Genomic DNA, 27,830 nt, shown 5'->3' on the forward strand with positions numbered 1-27,830 from the left:
TCCTTACCTTTATTTTCTGACTTTTTCATGCTCCCTTTTCTCTCCTTGCTGCAGTTCAGTAGGGGGAAAAAAAGAAAAGCCCAGCTGATTTCTAAAATGCTGACTTTTGATTTGTCATTCACAGCCAGTCATAGGTTACGAAGGCCGCGTTGCTCCATCCAGGATAGTGATGTGATGATAATTTGTAGGGAACGATGCACAGTCCTGGGTTACAGTTTGTATTATAGAGAATCAGAGGAAGGATGGGATGCAAGAAGACATAACATATTTAATAAAATCTGGCATGGAGCAGGATCTGGAGTCAAAAGGTTTTTCTCAATTCATTTCAATAGATGCTATCTCACTTGTTCATTTAAAAGGAAAATGATAATTGGCTCTTTTAATTAATTTCAACAAGAACGTCAGATGAAAGAAAAGGAGCCCTAAGGTTCTTTGCTGTGGCAAAATATATCAAATTCTCATCTTATGCTGAGTTGTACTTTGAAAGCTAGAATCTCTGTGCTTTAGAAGTCATGATGCTTTCTAGTTTCAGTAAGTCCCTCCTGAAACTATTCCAAAACATATTAAAATACCTAGACCTCCTGGTAAGAAATAACTAGCCTCTTTAGCAACCATATGAAAGTCTAACCTAACAGAGAATAAAGTTATGCTTGCTATGCATCTTACTTATCAGTAAAGAAGTACAGGATTTTCTAGCATCTAAAGTGTTGCATTGGTTTTAATTCCCATTATTTTTGCCTATGACAAGACGAGCGTACAACTATTTCTACAGAGTATTTTCTTCCTTATTATTTGGGTACCCTCCTCAATGCAGCATTGCCTGATAAATATTACAAAAGGAAACCCTTTTTTTCACTGTGGGGAAATAAAATCCATTCAGCTCTATTTTTTTTTTAATTGCAGGTATTTCTTCTAGTGTTCTATGAAGTGCTGCAGAGGTGAAGTCAACTCTACAAGATCATCGAAAGTTCCTAAGGTTAATTTGGGATCCTTTCACCTCTTGAAAAGGATACATGGATGGATGGATGGATGGATGGATGGATGGATGAATATTCCCCTTGTCATTCATGTACTGGGAGACTAGTAGAGAAATGAGTCTGGTACTGAGAGCTCTGCTGGTTTCTTTCTGTGACTAGAAAGCCAGCATTAAAAGAATTTCCCAAGTTAAACACAGTTTCTTCCTATTTTATTCCAGAGAGAAATGGTGATATTCACTACGCCTCAGACTTTCAGACAGTCATGCAAAGGTTAGGACATCCTTCTGGAGGAAAATTTTTAGCAAAAGTGATGTCACGGAACATCCCCAGTTGGCAGATGGGCACCAACATTGCCTTGGCTGTCATTCTCCCAGCTAGATTGTTTATCCTACTTCTTCTGCTTTTGCCCTCCTTGACCTCTTGGCCTTTTAGTTGTGTCATGCACGTTTTGTAATTTTGTGGGGCCTCTTAATGAGAACAACATCTAATATTCAGTGCTGCATGAAGACATTTAAAATATGATTCATGAAAACTTCCGCATATTGTATCCCTATAATTTTAACCCAGCTTTGTCAAATGCAGGTTAAATCCAACTTGTCAAACACAGTATATTGTTTTAATTTCCATTTTTTCATCCTTTTTCTGCATTCGTGACTTGAGATACATATAAGTCTTATAGGAGAATATGTCATGCAACTGGGTAAAGTACCATTCTTGAATTATTTTGATTCCAGATGTCAGTAATGGTTCTGGGTCCTTTCATGTTTAATTCTCCAGTAAAGTCATGTAAACATTTAACTGAAAAATCTATTTTCCTCTTTTAATATATGCATCCTTGTTTACTCAAAAGAATTCAATAACCCACTATTATTTTAAGCCATTAGCAGATCCATATTAACCTACTATGTACAAGTGTAATTAAGTGTAATTATCAGAGAGGTGAACTAGAGCATTCCAGCATAGGTCCAATTCTGAATTTTACATGTTCACCCTTTGCATGTAGCATATGTATTTATTTTTCAGGTTTTCTTTTCATGAAGAACTACATCCACAGGAACAAAGTGGTTGTTGTTTAGAACTGATGGATTATGGCAAAACAGTTAACGCTTATTTGCATCTTCCTCGGTCTCTTCTCCAGTACATTGGAATGGACCACCAACTGAGTGACATAGCCAAATGCTTGCTGTAACCACTTGTTCCTTTTTAGATCACTAGCTACCATACTGTAAGAAGAGTGAAGGTTGTGTTGTTGTTGTTTTGGTGCCTTTGAGTCAATGTTGACTCCTGGTGACTGCCTGGACAAGTCCCTGAAGTTTCTTTGGCAAGATTTCGGAAGTGGTTTGCCATTGTCTGCTTCCTAGGGCTGAGGGAAAGGGACTGGCCCAAAATCACCCAGCTGGCTTTGTGTCTAAAGTGAGACTAGAACTCAGTCTCTGGGTTTCTAGCCTGGTGCCTTAACCATTACACCAAAGTAATACCATGCCATATATGACCTTTATTATTCACTGCAAGAAAGAGCATGATGAAGAGCATAAGGATGTAGTTTTAGCAGCAATGTGTTCTACACTCATCCTAATCTACTATAATAAACATTTAAAAAACCAGATGTGCCTTTCATTATTTAGCCAGGGACAACCAACCTTTTTGCAGTACAGTAGTCCACACACATGGAATTTTGAAAGCATGCCATAAATGTTCTTATAAAATGGCTGATGTGGTGGTGAAGGAACAAACACACATTGATCAGAAGCAAAATAACAAGGTTGCTTCCTGCTGTCCTCACAATGAGCCTAAGCAGCTTTTTTATTTCTCCAGATTACTTTTGTATTTTTTTTTCCTTTTTAGGGCAGAGAGTCACACTTCCAGAAACCAGGTATTGGTTAGCAGCTTCCCACCATTCTTGTTTTCTAAGAATAGCCAGGAGGCTAACATAATGTCAAGAGGCATTCTTGTAAACAAAGACAGTGTTAGAGGTGCAGGACACCAAGTTTCCATTTATTTTTTAGTTAGAAGAACTGAGAGAAAATTGAAGCTAAGGCAGGAAGAAAACTGGCCAATTCCCAAACAAGGGTTTGCAGGTATATTTATGCATACAGGAATCACATTGCCTGTTTTTATTACATTCATCTATCTACATAATACACACTTCTCAAGGCATGGACTAAGTTAAAGATAACTTCATTAACATATAACAAATGCTAATACAGCAACTGTATAGAATTTGGAGAAGGGAGAGAGAAGACTCTGCAATACAAAACAAAACTGCCTCTCCCATGACATTGTTCTAGACAAAAACTGTTTCTTAAGACACTTGTCTAACCAAAGAACCCCTTAGTTCCAATATGGTCTCACTATACAGTCATTATAAAAACAATCGTTGAGTTTAGAAAACGCATCCCATTCACAGTAAAGTGCTAACATCACGAGGTGAACACGATGGTAAATTACAGAAGGTAATGATTTTGGGGAAAAGGTGTCACAAGAAGACAGTAGCATTCGAATATTCTCTATATGGAGTGAATGGGTACAATTCAGAGCACCAACCAGGTACAGTATTTTAATCCTGTAACATATTGACATATTTAATTACATACACTTGCTGAAGAGTCACAAAGCAATATAATGTGTTTATATATTACCCCTCTGCCATAAACACAAATTTTGGAGTGGAACCCTCTCTGTAACCTTTACAAGTCAACATTCTTAGACATACTATAGACTAGTCAGAAGAGTGCTTCTATTCTCCTCCAATATTTAAGTGTATATTCTCCTTCAAGGGATGCGCAACACTGACTCAATGGACATACCTATGTACTTTGCTTGGAAGATGGATGTTTACCATTGCCTTCTTTCAGCAGGCTTTTTCAACTTTCCAATCTAAGCCTATAGCCATGGTATACAGTATCTTGGTGGTCTCCTATCCAACTACTAAACAGGTCAGACTCTACTTAGCTTTTCAAAATTAACAAAGGTAAGCTACATGCTGTCACAGAGCCAAGTGATATATGTACTGGGCTTCTCTATTTCATTCTTTCAAATGGAACTTATTGATCACTTCATAAATCTCTTTGGAAGATTTTTCTCCAACTTATTTTGATATGCAGAATAAGACAATGGATGGGAATACAGAATTGGTTCAAATTAATAATCCATCTAAGACCAGCATTCTGTCCATCCTTTCTTCAGAAAATCACAAATCACTGTGGCATCATCTGCTATTTTCACTGTGTGCTTGGGGCAAAGAAGAAATGCGGATACCCAGCCTTATGTTTAAGGTCCCCTGCTCATAAGCTGACACTAATTAGACACTAAGCAGAAAAAGTTTGTAGCAGAGTAGAAAGCTAGACCAATTGCCTGCTTTGGGCTAAGATGTGTGAATTCACCCATTCTGACTTAGGTTTGGTTACATGTGAACTAGGCCATTAAATCCTGGCAATGTATAAACCTCACCATGGAAATCAATGCAGGGAGTTGTCTCCAGAAACAGCCACTGAAATCTAGATTCTGGAAACTAGAAAAGCTTTTATCATTTCTTGCCCATACACCAAAAATCACTGTTGACCTCACCCAGCTGACAAACAAACAGCTTCAAATACTTGGGAAACATCATCTCAAACGATGGGTCTTTGGACAAAGAAATTGACTCCAGGATCAGCAAGGCCAGCCAGGCACTGGGGCGGCTGCATACTAGAGTGCTCAATCAACACAACATCTGTATCTTCACAAAGGTGAAAGTCTACAGAGCTGTGGTTGTCTTTTCTCTCCTATATGGATATGAATCCTTGACTCTGTCCTGAAGGCAGATCAAACAACTGGAGAAATTTCACACGTACACTCTTCATTCCATCCTCAACACTAGTTGGCAAGATCGTGTCTCCAACCTGGAGGTTTTGGATTGTGCAGAGTCCACCAGCATTGAGTCCCTGATTATCAGAGCCCAGATGCGGTGATGGGACACGTCATCAGAATTGATGACCACCGTATGCCTCGCCAGTTGCTCTATAGCGTACTGGAGTTTGGGAAGAGACCTCAAGGTTGACCACGCAAGTGCTACAAAGACACTGTGAAAGAAACCCTACACCACTGTGACATCCAACCAAGGAACTAGAAGCTGCGGCTGCTGACTGAACCCACTGGTGAGCCCTATGCTATGAAGCCTCCACCAGCTTTGAAGACAGGTGCCACTAAAAAACGATAGAAAACTGTGAGTGATGTCACAGTTACTACAACAATGGACTTCCAGTCCCCCTATTGTGCAGACTGGGACTGCAAAGCCCCCTCCGTGTACACAGATGAACTGTACAACAGTGTATCTCCTTTGAACCCAAAGGACTACCATATACCTTGGTTACTCCAGACATTCAGCATGAGTAGGTTAAAAGGAAATGAACCTTCTTTCTATATTGAGAAGCTATAACAAACTTATCTTCCTATTGCAAATAGCCAATGCTTTGTTACATTCAAAAGAGTCAATTTATACATAATGTGTAACAGGGTTACCTTTTTCTCTTAAATATGCTGCTTACATTGAAGTTTCTAAGCTTTATAAAACTGCAACAAGGGTAATGCTTTGAATTCCACTTTTTGATGGTATCACGAAAATACCAACTCCCAGAAGTACCAACAGTGAGAGTTAATGGGATTTGGTGGAAATGATTCAAGGTCTTTTAATTAAAAAGAATACCAAAATATCTTTGGAAAGCTGTATTTCCAAATATATGCTGTGATGGGTAGTTTGTTTCCCTAAGCAGTTCTAAAACTAGCCATGATAAAATCCAGTAGATGGGTTGTATCTACATATATGGGATTTTCAATTATTGAGCTGTCAGAGACACTGAAGCTCTCAGAACACCTAACTAGTAATCTAGCTCCAATCCAGACTGCAATCTAACTATTTTTATTACAGAATAAACAAATTGGGCTGGCTTCAGACATGCTCATTCTTCATTAATAAAATGACAACCACCATTGCTTCATATAAATACTTATATCAAGTACAGCCTACTGTTGGCAGAGGGATAAAGGGAAGGAACAGAAAAGTGTTTAACTGTGCATGTAGTGTTGCATTTAATCATTAAAAAATAAGAGTAACTGGCAAATATAGCACAGAACAAAAAGCCAATGTTTTTAAAGTTTCAAGCTATATAATAGGTAGAAATTCAATAGTATGCTTGAGAGTTAAACAGCACTAATTAATGGTTTTTATGAGGTATGGTCATAGTGATATGGTGATGTAGCTATCAGCCAAAAGCAAGATTCTGCTTTTTAAGTAGGTTTGCTACAATTTTGACACAAACATGACTCTTGTGGGCTACATGCACACTGTGCTATGTGAGCACAGGCTTCATAATTTAAACTTTTGAAAGTACTCTACTGTAATGCAATGGCCTTAATGTTTTGGATGGCTTCTAGTTCAACTGCTATCTGTGAAAACAATGAATGCAACAGTGAGTAGCTAACTCACATTTGCATACTCACACATAAGTAACTGCTACAGTACACCTTTAAATGAAATTATATTAACAAGTAGCAAAATAGTGTATTGATAACAATATGTCTATGTAAATTTTAAAAAGGCAAGTGGACAATGCTATGCACACCTATTAATGAGACCCACAGAACTCAATGAAACTTGCTCCCAGGCAAGTGTGGACAGAGGACTGCAGCCTGGTTCTCCCTCTAATACTTGGTGTAAAAATAAAATTCTTACAAAAATGAAAAACAATTTCCTTCTATTGTCTTATGCAGATGATTGCCTGCTCATTAATATAGAAAAATGTTGGAAGAAATGAGTATCCTCTCTCAAATGATTTGTATATCATTACAAGGTCAACATGAAGATCTTCAAAGGTAAGACTACCAGATCTGGGCTCAAAATCTGCACAACTACTAGAAGGTGACTAAGAGTTATAACTTTTCTTCATCTGCTGATATCTAGAGATCATGTAATTATTGCAGCTTAACTCTTGTAACCCTATTAAGAGTGCTACTTACTGACATAGATGGAACAAGCTTCCCAATCATGGAAGATCTGTAAGTACACTCAGAAAAGATCTTATATGAAGATTCAGATCTTCACCCTAAATCTGTAAAGATCTAAAAGTAACCTGGACATCAGGCTGAAGAGTGTAGCAACATATCTTCCTGTGTAAAACTTATGTAGAAAGGTTGAAATGTACTGTACCAACACTGGGGCTTTGCCAATTCAATTTTGCAAATATTAATTGCATTGCCATTTTTTCCCCCTGTGTATAATCTAATGCATAGAGTGTTTGTGTGTGTGCAGACAAAATGGCATTAAGCTCCAATCTTACATTAGAGATATTAGGAAGTCTTTTGATTTATTTTGTTATGTGTGGAAGTTAATTCTATACTGTCAAAAAAGCATAATTTTGATATCAGCAGCAGAGTTACAGGAGAAAGTAACAATTCAGTAAAAGTCAGATTAATTTATTCAAATATGCTTCTACTCCACCCCTTTAATAATCTATAAAATAAGGCAACAAGACAATTTAGTGAAGTTATGCTGTTTTTACGTATTATATCAGACAGTGCAGTCCTAAGACCTTTTTAGACAACTGTCTGGAGGTATTAGGGTAAGGCAGAGATATATGTCCATCCTGGCACCCCTAGTATATTTCTGCGAAGCTCCATGGGTAGTGACACCACCAATGATATGGAACATTCTAGGGTATAATATGGACAGCTTAGGTTTCACTGGAAAGCCTATCTAGATTCCAGATTTGGACCCTCTAGCTAAACCAACATGGAATTGTCCTAATTAATTTTCCTTCCATTTCAGAAGTGAAAATCCAAAGAAAGGATACAGCTTAATAAGGTTTTTCAGGCTGGCCCAACTTCCTCTCATTCTCACTCTGCCTGATGGCTACATCTGGAGAGTGGTAAAAAATGTATCATTCTACTCCTGTTCACAATCAGAATTTCTCTAAAAGTTACAGTACTTACTTCTAGTTTAAGGAAACCATTGTATGAATTATTTTATTGCAAAAGAATAAAAGCCAAAGGATTTATATTCAAATAGCAAGGTTCAAGAACATTAAGAAATATAGAGAACTCCCATACATTTTTCATCCGTTTCAGAAACTATTTTTAATTCTTAGCAGATAAGCAAACAATTGAAATCCTATTGATTTCAGCAAGATTTGAGTTAGCTGTAATTTCTACTTAAATGAATGAAACTAACTTGCACTGGATCCAACCTGGCATCTAAAAGAATGAAGAGAAAAAGCTTAGACATCTTATAAATGGTCTATTTCATTTGAATCTTCTGGGTACCCTCGAAGCTAGCTTCCGCAGCAAGATTTGGAATGGCAACCAATGATCATGAAATATACAGAGAAAAAGAGGTTAAATTTTAAACATTCAACAATGCAATTTCTGCTTGCATGGGCCAACATCAAGGACCATTAGCACCATCTATCAAAAAATAATGTTGAATCCTACATAACATGTAGAAATTCCTACAGTAGAGCCCCAGTTTTTCCATAATCATTGTAGAGTAGAAACTGGTTCCTTGAGAAAAGGTAATTTTGAGCAAACACACCAAAAGTTAAATATTTCTATTCAGTTTCTGATCTAAAATCAACTGACAGAAATTTGGTCAATACTCAGGCTAACTGCACTTAGCAGCATATAAACTCAAGAACAACATTGTAACAGCAGAGTGAATATTAACGAATAGGTGCACAGTAGTCAGATTTGTTTTTATTCAGCCAAATCTTTATCTTACCTGCAGCTTCAGTCAGACGCTGAAGTATGGCATGAAGCGATTAGCAAGGAAAGGAAGAGGACACTGGAAATACAGGTTGAGGCAATAAAGTCAGAAGTCTCACTTTTGTAATTCCTAATGCAGATTTAAAAACCAACCAGGTAAGCCTGGTAAGTTATATATAACAATGATTAAAAAACAACAACTAATTTACACCTATTCCTAGAATTGCAATTCTAATAGCAATATAGAATCCAAATGAAAACTCTCAACCCTCCTAATCCAATTAAACTAAGTCTTAGTCTTGGTATACATTTTTTGCACAATGTGATCAAGCTTCATGAGTTACTTGGACAATTTCAAAATGTAGACCCAAGAGTCACTAACATATAACTGCAGAGGCGTTTTTCCTTACCTCTGTAGTAATGGATCTTTGCTATTTATTGCATCAACCACCAACTGAGTCTGACATTATGTTTGCCCACAGAATCATTTGCCTGGAGGGCACAATTGGGACAATTTTACAGAGGCAAAACATTGAGATATTGCACTTTTAGTGACTGGTGGTATTATATTATAACATTAAAGCTTTAGAACTACTAACCATGTAGTGCAACTTTTCTTAGATCTAGAACAGGCCCACTCTTTAACAAAGAAAGGCCTAAAGCCACTCCAAATTTAAAAGTCTAGTTTTATTTCACAGCAGCATTTTTATAACAGATACTTTTCTAAGGTTGGCTTCTTAGCAAACCAAGATATTGAAATCACCATGATTCTTCTCAGTTTATGAAGTACTCAAAATATACATTATTTGACCTGTATAATGCATGTATTTTCCACAGTGCTTGCTGCGTTGCAGGTACACCTAGAATAGCGTGTGTGTGTTTCAATAGGCATGGAGTGTTAGATTAAGGATCCACAAAAATGCACACTGAATATAGAGAAGTACTAATTGTAGCTGGAGGGACTGAACAACGGGCTCTACAGATCTGCTCAGGTGTAGCTGTGTCTGCATATCAATTACAATTACTTGAAGTCCATGCACAAGTATTTATATGCCAAGAAGTAGAATTCCATACAGAATAATCATTGAAAGATGTCGTTCCACAACTATTCTCCAGTAACATCAGGGAGAATAGCTACTCTTTAAAAAAGAGCAGAGCACAGATACAGCACATCAGAAACAAAACCAAAATCAACATAAAATTCTTATTCCCATTTTAAGGATGCTCAGTTAGCTTCTTCTACATGGACTGGAGGAATCTTGCTGGACACCAAAGTATAAACGTAAGGCCAGATTTTGTTGGTCTCTGTCCCAGAGAATGAATGTAGGATCCCTCTGTTTCTGAAATACAGATCAGACATTTGTATTAGTGAATGCATAATTTTAAGGAAACCAGTATTGCAAATTCTACTGCATTCTTTAAAGACAAAAGGATTAGATAACAATATAAAACAGGGCTGACTGTTTTATATTTGTTGGTATGCATACCTTTTCTGATAAATAATGTTACGTATAATTTTAAGAAGGCAACTGGTTCAGAATTCCAGGAGCCATAGATATCAACAGAAGTATAATAAAAAGGAGACTGAATAAGTGGCTTATTAAAAGGACAACTTTTATTTAACAACCAAGCTGCAATTTACTTTTCTAAATAAAACAGAAAAAAGTAGTAAAAGCATTAACATCTTTTCTTATCAGTTGGTCAACCACACACATATATATATTTTTAAGTATCCGTGCTACTACATTGACATGATTGTAACATCTCTCTCCCCCTTACTTCATTTTTATATGTGGGTTATATATCCAGATCTAAACCTAATTTCACACAGTTCTCAAGATAATTTTAAAAGCCAGACCCTTTCCTGCAGCTTGATGATGACAGACAGAAAAGGTATCAAAAACAGAATTAGAGAATAACAGATAGAAAAGAAGACATGTCAGCGAAAGGTATCTCATCCAGTTTTATTTCTGACCCACTGTTGCATTCTTCAGCCTTGTCTACCATGTAATCACCAGAGGGTGTAGTAGTATCTTTATTCTGGTTATCAATCACTATAAAATAGCATTCAGTTATAAAACTACAGGCATCCCGTTGTGACAGCTGTATAGTCGAAACGTCTGAACTTTAAGCTTTAAATTACTAGCACAAAGTATAAAATCATGGTAAGTATGATGCAGTATAGGTTTATATAATTGAAATATTAACATATAAAACTATGGAATAATAACCTACAACTATTAAAATAGCTAAGAAAATATAAAATCAGTATCTCACTAAAATCTATAAACAAAACTGCATTTAATATTTATATCGTGACCAGATAGTAGGGTGTAAAATTAGGTAGTACATGGAAAGGAATGGCAATAACACTAAGAGGGTAAAGAATTAAAAATAACCAATAAAATACAAATCTATGAGCATAGTCTTTGTCAGTCTGATGCTATTTTAAGGAGCTCTTAGGCACATGTTATGACTGTGTCCACTAGTAGTTCTTATTGGTTATACATTATGATGATGATAAATCAAGCGCCTGGAAGGAAGTTAAGGTTCAGAAATAGTAATGTGTTAAAACAACACAGTAAAGAATTAGGATGTATCAATAGTGAAGAACTTTGAATAAATTCTGCCTGAACCGTGGCAAAGAAAGTGATACTGTCCCCCAGGAAATTTTTGTGCGCTAATTTCTTATTAATTACTAATTTCTTGGTTCTATTATATTTGTCAATTCTCTTTGTTTCAACAGAGAGTCAAATTCGGACAATATGATTTTTATCATCTAAGTTTAGCTCAGGATTTAAAATCTGAATAGTAATGATTTGTATAAATCCGTAAAATTTTTATACTGAAGACAAGTAGCCATATCTCAAACCCTTAGATTTTCTCTTTTATATACAGTACATTATTTATATAATAGTGTTATAGTTTACATATAAGTTTATTGTGTTATCAACCGTAACATCTTTACAAAACTAAAAAACTTATAATAAAAAAGACATTACACACTAAACTGTAAATGCACGGTTCCTTCATCATCTCAGACACCTAATCTGATCATTAAAACAACAACAACAAAATCTTGCATTATTTACATCAGCTCAAAGCTGCAGTACCTTTATGATAAGATTTTGGGACAGATATCCAGGGTTAATCTCAACCTATCAGTAAGATGACCACAAAATACAACATGGCCAATTTTTATTTCACTTCCTTGAAAATGTGGTAATACACATTACAATCTAAAGAGGGGGCATGGGACCATTAAATCCAGGATCTAAAATATGCATTAATTGAATCTTTTATTTAAACACTTGCATTAGTACAAGACCACATTTTTAGAATCAATTGAAATATATCTGCATGATCAACTATTGATGATTTTCATTTCAGTTGTATTAATTATGTAGGTCTTTTAGCAACTGTTGAATACAAATTGTGTGTAATCATGATTAAACCATTAGCTGATATTCCCAGAGGTCTCCCAGGTTGTGAAAGACATAAAATATTTGTAACTGAACAAAGAAAATAAAGGGCATTTCTAATAAAGATCTTCAAAGTGGAACTATTTTCCATCTGTGCATACATTCACATGTCAATTGGTGTAGGATAACAGAACTAAGGGAAAACATTATTCAGTAAAAAATTGGTGTTATTGTCCAAAGCCATGGGGCTATCTGTACTATATCCCATGAATTTCATCTAGTTTTAAATATTAAAAAAAATGTATATTGCAGTACAAAACATTTCTTAAAACCTGCCTAGATTGTCATATCTTGCAATTAATGTAGACGCTGATAAGCCATACCAACTATTGCTTTCCTGCATGTATAATGTAAGATATGTGACGTGTATGTCCACAGCAGAGGAAAACATGGAGATACATGGGTTTCTACATGGAAGAGTTTTGCATGTTGAAATGCAAAATGTGATGTGGTTCATGCTCAAATGAAACAGAAAAGGCTGCTCTTTTCTTCCAGGGAAGAAATGGTGAACTGAAGACAGCAGAGCCAACGACCACGGCAGAATGAACAACTGACAAGTAGACTGGCTCTTCGTAATTCCTCTCCGGACAAGGAGAAGACTTGAGATCACCCACAAGTGCTCCAGATAGTTGCTCCTTGTGATGAGACTGCAAGATTTAGAGCTTTGGGAGATGAGGGAATAGCCATGTTGCTCAAACTGCAGTCGGCACCTTTAAAAGGACACTAGGTTTGCATACTTCCTTTTCTAATCACTTTTGGAAATTGCTTGTTAACTGTTTTTCAGCTATTAGGAACCTTTGGATTGACAAGTTTTACAACACCAGGTGAGTTTCCTTCAATCCTTAGTGAAAGAAGTTTTAAATATAACTTTAAAGACTTAAAAATATTTTATTTTGGAAAGAAAGCAAAAAAGGGGATTAGAACTTTGATTTTGGGAAGTTATAAATGGACTAAGGGTCCAGATGGATTTGAAATAAGATTTTGGAATTAATTATAATAATCCTTCCTTTGGGAGAATGCTTTTGTTTTGAATTCTCTTTAAAAAAAATATGATAGGCTGAGACTTCGAAGGTTGGACACTAGAGGGAACCAGATGGAACTAAAGACTATAATTAAAGGAGAAGAACATTTAAATTTGACTTACTAATACAGAATGGAGCAAAATATTTTAACATTGGACATACTGAAGGATATTTTTGAACAATGGACCCAGAAGTTAATTTTAAGAGTGTCTACTTCTATAGATAGACTGTGTTTAAAAGATGTTATGGAAGAGGAACAAGTTTTACCAGACAAGACTGACCGATCTGAAAAAGAATTTAAAAGTGATAGGCTACAAGAATGATATGAAAAAAGATGCTACACCGGACACGCAAATGAAACCAGCTGATGTCTTAATAATTAAAACAGATATACAAATAACAAACCAAAAGAGTGACTTGGATAACTTTCCTATATTGGATTTACAAAAGAGATTTTTTAAAGCTTTGAAGAATTTTGTGAGAAAGGATAAAGAAAAAATGAAAAGAAATCCAAGTACTAGGACATTATTTGAAGGGACTAAAGATTAAGATTGTTAAAAGTAAAAGGAAAGAATATAAAGTTGGTTTATTTGATCAAGGTTAAAATATATTATCTCTCGTAACCCTTAACAGACTTTTGCTGATCAGGACTGAACAATGAGGCTTTAAGGATTTGTTTATAGATAAGAGATGGGATAAGAGGATCATTTGTTGTATTTTAAGAGAAGGTGATGAGTTACTAAAATTGTTTATACTTGTGATGAAGAGGGAAGTAATTTCTTTATATTTTTCTTTTTCTTTATTCTTATTTTTTCTTTATTTTTCTTTTCTGCACTTGCTATTTTTTTCTTTTTATTCTTTTATTGTTTTAGTTTGTATTCATTTTTATCTCTTTAATTGTAATTTTTAATAAAATTACTATTAAAAAAAATAAAAGACTGCTCTTTAGCCTTCCAGAATAGCTTTATAGGTTACTAGGGGATATGGAAAACCCATTTTGTATGCCCTTGTGCTGTTTCATCTGTAAATTGAATTTGAATTTGTGGGCTTCATAGCTATTCTGTAACTTTTTATTACTTGATTTATGCTGGTCTATGACTACAACAACATTTTGATTTGATAACTACTTGATTAAGAAGAAACCTTATACACAATTAACCAGACTTGGAAATTAGCCTGAAAAAGTGACTAGCCTCCAATTTGACTAACCTGCTTAGTAGCTCACATTTTGATTCTGGATATAGGTGAGTGGGAACGTGGAAACAGAGATCACTACTGCTTCAGCAGGCTAATAAAAAATATGCTGTTTTCCACTAAACAGATTGGTAGAGAGGTTTATTCCCCCTCCGACAACTATATTTCTGTAATGGCTGTGGAGGAAGGCGCTTTCATTCCCCTACAGTTGCATAAAAACCAAACAGGCTGCACATGGAAGAAACAACCGCTAATGATTTGATCATGATTTGTACTGAAACACTGGCTAAAATATGATCAAATCGCATGTCTGACCATTTACAGTAAATAACAGAAAGGGTTGCATAGCTGAAAAGTTGGAAGGCAAATGGTGTGGCCAGAGCTGTGGAATTCCAAAAATTCAAAGCATTCCCTTTAAGGTTAGATTCTGCATTTAAAGACTTTGCTCTTTCTTTAGATTGCAATGGGTACCACACATACTGTAGATGTTCAAGGACATGAAACAGCGCAGAACTCCAGAATGGACATGACTCAGTATTAAAGGAAATGCCTTGCATGCAAAAGATGTGTAATGTTTGGCAGACAAGAGATGTTCAGCCTTTAACATCTCCATGTTGGGCTGAAAAACTCCACTCATAAACCCTAGGTAGGCACTGTCAATCACTGCTGTTGTAACTGGACTAGATGGATCACTGTACTATACAAAGCACCTTATGATCTTAGGAGTTATGGCTGTTTACAGCTGTCCAGCAAATGCCTGCCTGCTGCTGTTAGAAAGGTGGTTATCTCTGCAAACTAATAGTTGAACAATTCTGCCTAATCAGAGGCAGGCAGATTTCTTGCTGTTCACTAAAACCATTTCACTTTAAATTAAGATTAAGAACTACCCTGCACAGCTCCATTAACTAAACTATAATACAAATAGTTCAAGCTTGTAATTAATAGTTTAAGTTTAAAGCTAGAAGGCTGAGCAAGGTAACTGCTTTTTAGATAATTTGAAAAGTCCACTAACATACTCCATGTCTTTTTTGTATTGTTTTAAAAATTGCTTATATGGTGTTTGGATTCCAACTCACTTGTACAATTCCATTACAGGCTTTGCAGCATCCTTGTATTTTCTTAGTCTAGCAGCAACAGCTTCAGGTTTATCATCTTCCCGTTGGATTAATGGTTCACCAGTAATGTCATCAATACCCTGTTTTAAAAGCATGATGTGAATTACACTGTGTGGGAAACTAAGTTTTAAATGCCAATCAGTTGAAAAATTCCTATCTCTAGCCCAGTGACCAATCTCTCCATTGCAGAACAGTCTTGCTGCATCTTAGTGTTTGCTCCCACTGGTCTTACCTATTGAGGGGGGGAAAAAAAAAAAAAGACACACATCCTAACTTACACCTCTTGCTAGGCTGCGACATGATTAATAGCTCATCACCCCAGATCTGGAGGTCACAATTCCCTATCACTTCTGACTGAACAATTCCCCTGCTGCCACTTGAACCTATGGGAATAATGTGCAGATATTCTTGAATCTAAGTTTTGGAATCTCTTTTTCACTCTACCCAGTGCAAGCTGTTTAAGAGACATACACACAGACACACACCCCTTTCCAAAGGTTGGAACTAATATTTGGCTGACTTGTGTGATTTGGGTCCTGGGGAAGCCTGCTGAAATCAACAATGTAGCCCTGCGAGAGACTTCAGGAGCTAGGCATCTGAAGTTATTTGATTGCATAGATAGATAAATTCGGTTACCCTCCCACCCACCAGCAGACGGGGGAAGTCAGTGTTCCCCCTGGATTGGTGAAGGTTGAGGTCTCTAACCCATCGCCAGGATGTTCTGCATCTCTTGTGATCCAAGGGTTTGCTTTGTGTACAATATGGGCTAAAGGCGTAAGACCTTGTTCCCCTTCCTTTCACCTTTTTTGCTGGATATGAGCAGAACTTTCTTTTTGCAAAGAATCTTTATTAAGACCTCTCGCAAGGCATCTCTGAAAGCTTCCTGCCCTTGAGCAGGCCCAAATATGAGTATAAATTTAGTCTGACTTATTTTCCAGTTCTTCCACCTGAATCGCCTCCTGGTGGCTGCTTTGGACAATTTATTCATGCCCTGTCTGAGTACTCTATGCTCAAAAGGGACTGTTTGGTGCATAGAGTAGAGATAAAGTCAAAGTCAGACATAATGAAAGTGACCCTTACAACTAGGGCTGTAGCCTCAGGAGATCTGCACTGCAGAATCTTCATCCTCTTGGTGCTTGCTGGTATTCTCCCCATCTTTAGTTATGGCCCCTAAGATCAATGCTGCTACTGGGACACCCACTAAAGGGCCCTTGGAAAGCTCTAGAACTAACTGAGGGAGATGCCAGCTTTCATCCCCAGCCAACCTCTTAGATTCAGTAACTATATTAGAAGTCTCAGGAAAGTGGAAAGATATGGTAGGATTGTTAACTTCCAAGCGTATTTCTCCCTCCAGTGGGTCCATCAGGGGACTCATGGGGGCATGTGGTTCTGGTTCCCTCAAGCCTATCTTGCAGACTTTGTGGAAAATCTATTCTCTGAAAGTGGCTCATGGATTTAAGGGTCTTTTAGGGAAATACTCCTTTTTTGACTGGTCCTGAGGGAAAAAGTCTGAGTATTATGTCAAACAAACAAGGAGGAGACTAGCAATCTCTCCCTCACTTGGAGGTGATGCTCTTTCTCCTACAAGGTTAATCTAGCACTTGTCCCTCATGGTGATCTGAAGAGTAGCACCCAAGGACACAGAGGGGTTATATGGGAATTGGTGTCACCTGTTTCCTCTTCCTCTCCTCAAGCCCTTCCTATAGGCCTGTAATGGGCTGTAGGACAAGGCCATTCCAGGTGGGACTTTCTTTTTCCTTCCTCTTAAGGAAGGTGGCCAATAGGGTATTCTGGGACCATGAAGTGGTTGCATATCATTCCTGAGGTGCTCCGGAACAGAGGATCCTTCAGAAGGACATGACCTGACACTGCTGTTCCTTCAGTAGAGGACAGGGGACAGGATTGGGCTCTCAGTGCTACTGACTTCCATCTTTTCCAGTGCCTGTTTGTCTGAGTCCCCAGAGAAGCAGTGATAAGCCTGCTAAAGGCTATGAGTAGTGCACAGCTTGTGAACTACTTAGCTGAAGGGAATGCAGCAGCAATATGGGGGCATGATTTGCACTAGGGCCCAGTTTGCTTGCTCAACATCTAATGTTCTCTTCCCTTGGGCACTCATGCCCTGGTCATCTCCTGCATGGACTACTGCAATGTGCGGTACATGGGGCTACCCTTGAAAAGCATCCAGAAGTTGCAGCTGATACAGAATGAGGCAGCATGGGCAGTTATGGGTACCCCCAGGGCTGCGCATATAACACCTCTGCTGCATGAGCTGCACTGGGTACCGGCCTGCTTCCAATTCCAATTCAAGGTGTTAGTTATGATCTTTAAAGCCCTTCATGGCATGGGCCCAGGTTACCTGAGGAACCACCTTGTCCTGGTTACATCAACCCGTCCCACCCAGTCCAGTAGGAAGGGCATGGTGCAGACCCCATCAGCTAGAGAATTTCAGCTGGCGGGGTCTAGGAGGAGAGCCTTTCCTGCCATTGCCCCCACCCGTGGAATATCTTGCCCCCTGAGGTGAGATTGGCCCCCACTCTTTTGGCCTTCCAGAAAAGCCTTAAGACCTGGCTCTGCCAACTAGCTTGGGAATCTAATGGGGACTCCCAACACTGAGGGTAGTTAGTGCCCTGAGAATGCAGTCTCCACTTTTTAACTCCATCTGTAGTCTTTTTAATTTTGTTTTGTATTTTTAACTGTTTTTATGCTTTTTGTGTGCGCCACCTAGAGTCACTTGTATAGTGAGATAGGCAGCATACAAGTTTGATTTATAAATAAATATATAAATAAATGTCAGATGATGTGTCCATGGATGAGTCAGTATTCATGAGCTTCCCAACCATGCAGCCTCACATTAATTTAAAGTGAAGGGGGAGAGAGAAAAACAAATGCTCTATATCTTATAGATTGGCTTGGTCCTGCAGATGGTTGGTGGAGCTTGGAAGCATACATGCTTTCTGCAGGAAGACAGGATATCCCCTTCCAGAGGAAGTAGCATGAAAATATGTCCTGCTCCCAGAACAAGGGAAGAGACTCACTACAGCTTGCCATAGTTCTGCTTAGGAAAACCGATAAAACTTTCTAAGTGCATTGTTTGTTTGTTTTTCAAACTGAAATCAGCAGTTTATTGCCAGACAATCATAAAGTGGTACAGATAGTCCTCGCTTAACTAATCACTATTGGGACCAGCAACTCCATCGCTAAGCAATGCGGTCATTAAACAAGACGTCATGTCACCACAGGCTTACGACCTCACTTCTGCTGCAGTCATTAAGCAAATCACCTGTGGTCATTAAGTGAGACATCACGTGACCACAACTTTCAATTTTACTGCTATCTTCTCCATTGTCTCTGCTTGTTGGAAACCAGCAGTGAAGCACGCAAATGGCGATCATGTGACCGCGGGACACTGCAACAGTTGTAAATGCACACTGGTTGCTAAGCACCAAAATCTTGATCATGTGACCATGGGGATGCTGCGATGGTCATAAGTGTAAGGACCAGTCGTAAAGTTATTTTTCAGCAGCATAATAACTTTGAACAGTCACTAAACAGGGCAGTCATTAAGCAAGGACTACCTGTACTTCAAAATCATTTTTAGAGGTAGCTGGACATTCAGTTGGCCATACTCACTCCCCTTGCCCCTCCCCCAGTTAAGAGTTTCCTACTGGTTTTGCTTCTCCTTCATTTCTTCAGAACATGTAATCTAAACATGTAAACCTATCAGAGTGAGGCCATCTAAAAAATTCAAGACATAAGATAGAGAACTATCTGAATGCCTATCCTTCCTCTTATCAAGTCATAGTTCATTATCTTACGTGCATCTGAGGTGGATTGAATTCCATATTATATACTCTTCCACTTGCTGGGTGAATCCAACGAGCACTGAGACGGTCTTTAAGAGTCTCAAATGGGATATTCAAACTTATCACTAGATCCAGTTCACATATCCTGTCAAGTGCTTCAGCTTGACCCAATGTCCTTGGAAAACCTGTATGAAAAAAGTGAATTAAAAAAATAATAAATTCTGGAATGAGCTTGGAATGTTATCAAAAAGCAATTATTTTATAGCTTTAAAAATAGTTTCATAATTCCATTTATTCATTATCATGTTTTTATAATATTTATATATCACATGCAAGGCTGCTCTAAAATGTGCACAGCATGAATACACCCAATAAAATATAAAATATATAACATAATATTTAAAATGCAGTCTTAAGCACTGAAGCAGTAGCATCACAAGGAGGCAAATTGATAGAAAATAGGTTAGGAAGCTGCAATAGGCTTCAGGAATAGGTTGGTCAGCTCTGGATGGATGTCTATGAAGGAAACATCATGATATACAAATATTAGACCATATTTAAATATCATACAAATCTCTTATTCTAGCCACAGTGAACAGAGTAGCAACATATTTTGGTCTATTCTCTAGAGTCTCCCATTTCCTCAGTGGCCAATCCCAGTAGATCCAGAAGGCCAAAACAGGATTTAAGGGCATCAGCAGTCTGTTACTGCCCAGTGAGTGGTATTTAAGAACATGTCTAGACTGGACTACTTATTGCTTTAATTTATTGAATTTATTTCCTGCTGCAATCTCATGGTTCTGGGCAGTTTACATGAGATGCAAAAAAATGAAAACATCCACAGTATGATTAAAATGACAACAACAAAAATCTCAAAATTAATGAACAATAGAAGTGTTGTTATGCTATAAAACATAAATCTATAAAGCAAAAATAGAAAGTAAAAAAGTAAAACATAGTGCAGTAGGTAAGAATCACTGAAAAGTTCTCGGGAAAAGCTAATTTCTTAAACAACCTTTTGAAAAGACATCAGGGAAGGACCATTCTATAGCATTAGCACTGCCACTGAGAAGCAGTGTCTACTAGTTTTGGTTCCCCTCATCTCCCAGAAGTGTGGGGCCACAAAGAGTTTCTCCCTCAATGATCTAGTACATCAGGCTGATACAGGTGGGAGAAGGCAGTCCTGCACGTACCCAGGTGCCAGACATAAAAAATTTCATAGGTTAGAACCAGCATGTCAAAGCATATTTGGAAGGGAATTGGTAACTTTTGCAGAGCCTGCAGTATTGGTTTACATGCTCCTAGTGTCAGGTACCAATTAATACAAAGGTTGCTTCATTCTGGACCATTTGTAATTTCCAAGTGTTTAAAGGCAGACCCATGTAAAATGGATTGCAGTAGTATATCCAGGTAGTAATGAGAGTGTGAGTTATTGTAGCTAGGTCCTCCTGCACAAGATAAAACTAAATTGGAGCACTAGACAAAGCTCCTCTAGCCATGGCTTCTACTTGTTGTTCAAGCAGAAGCCAGAAGTCCAAAAGGACCTCCAAATCACAAACCTGCTCCTTCACAGGTAGTGTTTGCTTGACCAGAGATAATACTGGTGTTGATGGAAAATCCCGGTGTAAAAATAGTAACTCTATTTTGCTTAGGTTCAGCTTTAGCCTGTTCTCTCCCCTCCAGAACCTTACAGCTTCCAGGCACCAGACAGAACATCAGCAGCATCTCCTCTACAGCCCAGGGTGGCAATGTATAATACTGATAATATCACACCCTTAACTGTTAGATAGCACCTGTAAGTCAGGGCCATTGGGCTGACTTCTGATATCCCACCACAACAGACTGGAACCATCCACTGAGGAAAGAGTGGAAACACTGTAAGATACTGCCTCCTATCCCCAGCACCCATAGGCAGCCCAGTAAAATACCATGGTTGATGGCATCAAAAGTCACTGAAAGAATTAGGAGAGGTGCATTACCCCCATCCAGGTCCCAACAAAGGTCATCTAGGACAGTAACTAATGCTGTCTTAGTCTCATAACTAGGCCTGAACCCTGACTGAAAAAATCCAGATAATCTGCTTCTTCTAGGGTGCTACACAGTTTAATTTACCACCACCATGCCAACAATCTTCCTCAAAAAGAGAAGGTTGGAGGCTGGGCAACAGTTATCTAGGACCTAGATCCAGGGAGGGCATCACAACCTCCTTTAGGGGAGCTCCTCCAAGTGAGTAAGAAAGTATTAACAATCTCATGGACCCAGGTGGTCACTTCTCTACCCATTTCTTGGCAGCAGCCAGGATGAGTAGGACCCCAACTGCACGTGGAAGAGAATAACCTAGATTGTACCCTATCTATTCCTCAAAGTTCACAGGCCAGAAGGACTCTCAGGTAATAATGACAAGTTGATGACCTAATCACCACCAAAGAATCTGCCCATGAGGAGTCAAAAGTTCGGCGAATCTGAGCAATTCTGTCATCAAAATGCTTTACAAATTTATCACAGTGGCCAGGCAGTTATATCTTTACAAATACACCTCCCTAAAAGAAGTGCATTAGGCCCCTTATTCTTCAAAAAAAGGGAACAAATGTACTGGAAAAGATAATCTTGTATTTCTGCATTCAATCAAGCAATATGTTGCAAAAGTTCAAAGCTTGTAATCTTATACCTGCTTATATATGAACTTTAATTTAGTGACATCTTTGAGTTCAGAACATCCAACATATTTTAAGCATGAACTTAAATTATATAGGCATGTTCATCATAAAGTGCTTTTAAAGCCAGGAGCTTTGCCTCTTCCTACGTGTGCAAAATGGCCCATTAGTCTGTGTGTGCATAAAGAAGGCAACTATTGAAAGAACCAAGGTGGCAAGAAAGAATAAGTTTATGGAGAGAGCGGAGCTTGAAATAGAATAAACATGTTTTTCTCTCTTCTCTTATAAATACACACAGCTTTCTTTTTCTACCAGCATCCTTGACTCATTTTATGTCTTTTCTTAAAACAGCGAGGATTACTATACAGGGAAATTAAGCATTAATCTATGTCATTCATAAGGAAACAACAGGTTCTTTCACAAAAATGCCACAAGCCATGTACATCAGCTCCCGGGGCCTCAAGCCCACACTGGTTTCATTATATACCAAGATGGCAACCCTGGGAACATTTCCCATTCCATCAGCTGCAGTATTTCACCAATGACAGACTGATTCAAGTCAAGTGCCACAGATCTGCACTCTTATTTTAAAAAGGGGGAAAGGCAACTATTCAATTAACCATAAGCATGCAAAAATAAACCAAACATATTCACACTCAGAGCTTTGTCTAAGTTATAAGCCACTTTGATAGAAGCTTCATTTCATCAGATGATATTAGCCTGAAACTGAGTCAAGAGCCAACTTTTATTTAACCAACTTCTGCTGAGTCAGAGTTGATAAATACTTGGATACCTGTTTGTTCCCAGATGCCTGCTAACCTTCTATTTTATTTTTAAAGTTATTTCTTTGGGGCAGCTGGGAACCCCACTCTTACTTACAACTCTCCCTATTTTCCGTTAATTATCCTGGGCTTCACACAGCCATTTCTACTGTCTTTCATACAAATTAAAGAAAATCATCACCTTCAAGGAGGGGACTAAGGGTCCTCCCAAAAACCCCACCCCTGAAGCCATTATGTACCCATGTCTTAAAGAGCACACAGACTTCTCTAACAGTACCAGACAGCTTTTAACAATTTTTAAGTGATGTGAGGAATTGCAGTTTAAGAATGAATTAGCATTACATCAGCTTCAGTCATCTGAAGACTGAACCAAGTGAGAATCTCGTTCGTATACCAGTGAAACTTTTCCTTCTACATGACAAATGGTTTTTATGCCCTTTCTCTAAACATATGCGGAAGGAATCTTTCCATTATGTCACCAAAGGCTCTCATTATTAATTGTCTTAGGTAGCCTGAGGCAGCAAAAATTAGTCAACTTATGTTTTTTATTTAAAGTCACTTCTGTTCTATATATGGACAAATACTACTTTTCAAAAATGGATTTATTCCATCTTTTAGAACTCTTTATTAAATCTGCTTCACGACAGAATCAGGGTTCTGAAATCCAGTCTATCCAATTTTCCAATAGCAATTTGTTGAAGGTTCAAATTATCTGTAGTCAAATAAAGTTTTGTTTTTTAAAAAAACATGGGTGAGGTTTCTCCTTTTAAAATTCAAGATGCATATTAGCCAAAGTGAGCTATCCCTAACATTGTTCATAGCATAAAATGATATAGTTATAAGCAATGTATCTTGGCTCTCCTCTTTCCTCCCACCTACCAGTTGCTACTTGTCACGCTCTAGAAACACATGAAGTGTGCACTGTTTCATGTAACAGAAGGCAGATCAAGGAGTCTAACAGCTTAGTCACATTCCCAAGCACTTACAGGAGGCTGGAGACAAACAAGATACTGACGTGCCACTTCTGGGTAGAAAAGAAGAGAGCCAGCATGATTTAGAGGTTAAGATGTTAATCTAGAACAGCAGTTCTCAATGTGTGGTCTGGGGACACCCGGGAATCCCTGAGATCCTTTCAGGGGACCCACAAAGTCAAATAAATAAATATTTTAAAATTTCTCAGTTTTAATTTCTAATAGATTAAATATTGATAGATATAACCCACATAAACCAAAGCTCTTTGGGGTCCTCAATCATTTTTAAGAATATAAGGGGGTCCTGAGACCAAAATGTTTGAGAACCACTGAAGTAGGGAAACCCAGGCACTAATCTACCTTTAGCACTGGAAACTCACTGGGTGACTTTGAACGATGCACTCTCTCTGAACCAAACCTATCTCATTGGGTGTCGATGTAATGGGGAAAAATACACCCCTTGAACTCCTGAAAGTTGAAGACAAATCTAATTAATTAATTAAAAAGATGAAGAAGCCAAAGGGTTGTGTTTTGGAACTATAATTACAACTTCCATTTTTGGGGACGATGTTTGAGGAGGTGGTGGGGTGGCAGCTGCAAAGGACCCTTGAGGGAGGTGATTATCTAGTCTCTTTTCAATTCAGTTCAGGTCAAGCATGGGACAGAAACCATATCTGAGACTTACTACTCCAAACAGAATCTCCCTATCCAATACATGCTAATAGCGAGAGTATGTTGACAGTCCCCATCTACTGAGAAACGTGGGAGAAGACAAGCATTCTTGAGGGGAGGGAGGCTCATATAGAATAGCTTGTCCCACAGGGCAAGATTGGTCTCTTCTCTGGTGTTTAGAAACCTGGTAAAGACATGGTTTTTCAAAAAGCTTTCGGGGAAAGATGATGTTGGTGATGTCATAGTATTTGTCCTAAAACAGAAAAGTGCTGGATATCTTTTGATTATGTTTCATTGTATTGTATTGTATTGTATTGTATTGTATTGTACTGTATTATTCTGTTTTCTTCTGTTGTTGCCATTTTACATAGCATTCTAAAATGTCTCTTAGAGTCAATTTGATTGAGGCAGGATAGATGTATATAACAGCACATACAGAATAGAAGTATATGTTTATAAATAAGTATTTATCTAAAGTAGTAGATGAATCAATCTTTGTCAAAGGCCAAACTATGAATCCTCTGTTTCTAAATGCTTTCAAGATGTTTTCATTTGTCTTCCTACTTTATTACCAGCTGCTAAAAATATTGGTTCATACTGGCACAGCATACTATCAACTGTTTTCAGACAGTTCATGACACTACATGATAGAGCATATATTTAAGTGAAATGTTTAAGGGTTTACAGCAGAAAAAGGAACATTTTTTTGTTACCTTAAAAATAAAAACAAGATAATTACTTACCATCTAGTAACCAAGGCTGAGTTTGCATTTTCTCCAGTTCTGTCATCATTACACGTGAAATTACATGATCTGGTACCAAAACACCTTCCTCAAGATACTGCTTTGCCAATATACCGATATCTGTTTGTGGGGGGGGAAAAAGCCTGTGAGCATTTAACCAAGGTATTTCTAACGCTCCTTTTGCATTTGAATGGGATTTTCTCTCTCTCTTTCCTCTGCTAAAATACCAGCGCAGACAAAGAACAGCACATTCAGAAATGAGAAATAAATTACCTGAATTCGGAAGTTTTATTAAGTAATTACTCCTGAGCAATCTCCTTTTTTTTTTTTTTTTTGGGTCTAGAAAACTAAACCCCACAGAGCAGGCATTTAGGTAAGCTGCATATTGGCATCACTAACCAATACACCTGCTGCTTCTCTAATTTCATTAGCAAAATCCCACCTCCCAACAGTATCTGACAATAATTTAGTAGCATGAATTTTTACTTAATTATTTTAGGGGAAGGATCCATAGTGGCGGGTTTCCCCTTTGTGAAATGACAATCTTGGAAAAGCAGGAATCTCAAGTATGGGAAGTATAATGTTTAATTTTACATGTGAACAGCAATTCAAAGACTTTCTACCAGTGCATTCATTGGTCACAAAGTTACTTTTTCATCACTGTCATAACTGCAAACAGTCACTGTCCAAGGCAGTCACGAAATGAGGACTACCTGTATAAGGTATCTTAGAACTGGAATCTTTTTTGACTAGAAAATTTGTAGGAGTGGCACAGAGAAAAGCTAAGTAGGAAGTACCAATCATACCTAAGAAAAAAGAAACAGAAACTTGCCCAACTACCTCAATATTATCCTGTTCTCCAGGATATCCAGGAATGGAGAGACCTGGGATAAACTGAGATCTTTTGCATACACAGCAGAGGTTCCACCACTGAACTACTATACAGGCTTTTATCCATCTTGGGACAACAGATCGTCCTCAACTTATGGCCACAGTTGGGACCAGAACTTCCTTCACTAAGCGATGTAGTCATTAAGTGAGTCACACCAATTTCACAACCTTTTTTGCAGCGGTCGTTAAATGAATGGCCGCTGAAACTGTCGTAAATACATGCTACTTGCCAAGCTCCTGAATTTTGACTACATGACTGAGGGTGAAAAAGTCACTTTTTTCAGCACTGTCGTAATGACTGTAAACGGTTATTAAATGGTCGTTAAGTCGAGGACTACCTGTATTAGTGAGCATTTTGCAAAATGGGACACTGGAATCCATGAAGAATTCCATCTGCAGTTGGCAGAGGAATAAATGGATATATAATGTGGATATACAAATGGAAGATTTGGAATTTATTTTACAGTGTTGATCAGCTACTTCTTTTTCTTCACAATACAAATACTACATTGCTTGTATTTTATATTGGAACTATATGGTGGTTCCTGGAACTACAGGGTTTATGTCTGTCCATTTAATTTTAATATTTCAAAAGGCCCAATATTATCAGAAAGTAAGTCTATTATTTCTAGTAGCAATGCATGCAGCAGGTCTTCCAAAACAAACAGCTGTAACTTTGAGAAACTAGAAACACTAAATATATTTTCCCATAAGTAGGCCTGGGATCTAGATAGTATCTATTTTTGCCTAAAATCCTCAAATAAAGTAACAGTCCTAAAACAGTGCTTCATATTACTCACAGATTGGATTATTTATTTACTGTATGTATTGGCAGCCTGATTCTTGGTGGCATGCAACACAAGACAATTAAAAAAGAATAATACAGAGATTGTACAAAAACACCAGAAAAAGAAACATCCCTCAAGGGGTTCACTATCCACTATAGGCTGTTCTTATATTCTACACATCTTCATACTATCTGACATAAACTAGATTGTCTCCTTGAGAAAGGCTCACATAGAGATACGTTTAAGATGGCAGGCTTCAAGTCATACAGATAATCTTGGTTGGTTTACACTGAGGACTTCATCCCAGGGAAACATTAATTTGCTTTTTTAATGGTTCATACATGAGTATATATCCTACACTATTATAAGACAAAAGTCAGTTTTCAAGTCACATATTATACATTACACATATGCGCTGTTAAGTAGAGAAAAAGTTACTAAATTATACATTCAGAATGCTATCTATAGGTGAAGTAACCTTAACCTAATCACACATCTCTTTTAGCAAGCCCTTTCCTGCAAAATTCAAGCAACCTATGAGCAAGAAATCCACATAATTCTGTTTATATGCTGATTTGATTGACAAATCCTTAGATGAAACGGAAGCTTTAGGAGAATATCTTATCTTCTACCAAATATACCTTTATTAGCATATAGACAAAGAAAAACTAATTACTGAAAGTGTTTCTGCAAGAATCATGAAGGAAAAAAAAGCGTATTTGCCCCTAAACTAAACTTTGATTTCAGAGGAAAGATTTAATATGCCTTATACAATGATAATGTAGGACTGGGTAAACATAATACGCAGGAGATTCATTAACAGAGTTTTGCAAAGAGAACTGTTGTTTTATTGTCAACAGCTGCTTCAAGTAATATGTGGACATCACTGGAGGCACAGCATCACAAACAAAATGATTATATAATAGTAAACAGAAGACAGGAAAATGCAATCCAATCAGCTAGGAGACTTTTAGGTGCAGACTGCAGAACAGACTGTGATGT

At 37.7% G+C, this 27,830-nt stretch overlaps 1 protein-coding gene across 4 annotated transcripts in view; it reads right to left on the reverse strand.

Annotated features, from left to right (window-relative positions):
* Positions 1 to 67: 67 nt before the first annotated feature.
* AK4 (adenylate kinase 4) overlaps positions 68 to 27,830 on the reverse strand; it is a 44,873-nt gene continuing 17,110 nt past the window's right edge. For 3 of the 4 annotated variants that reach the window (XM_007429934.3, XM_007429933.3, XM_007429932.3), the window contains exons 3-6: positions 25,150 to 25,269; positions 19,340 to 19,512; positions 15,486 to 15,604; positions 2,585 to 10,051 (exon numbers count right to left, since the gene is read on the reverse strand). In XM_007429934.3, the coding sequence (XP_007429996.1) occupies positions 9,937 to 10,051; positions 15,486 to 15,604; positions 19,340 to 19,512; positions 25,150 to 25,269 (527 nt within the window). In that variant the 3' untranslated portion in view covers positions 2,585 to 9,936. Of the gene's footprint in view, positions 205 to 2,584; positions 10,052 to 15,485; positions 15,605 to 19,339; positions 19,513 to 25,149; positions 25,270 to 27,830 lie in introns of those variants that run through there. The other variant, XR_015798376.1, reaches the window with a different exon arrangement.

The sequence above is a fragment of the Python bivittatus genome, unplaced genomic scaffold (genome assembly GCF_059951505.1).
Source record: "Python bivittatus isolate LINGU-HERP-01145 unplaced genomic scaffold, Pbiv_v1 ctg000700_np1212, whole genome shotgun sequence".
In the NCBI taxonomy this organism is placed as follows: Eukaryota; Metazoa; Chordata; class Lepidosauria; order Squamata; family Pythonidae; genus Python; species Python bivittatus.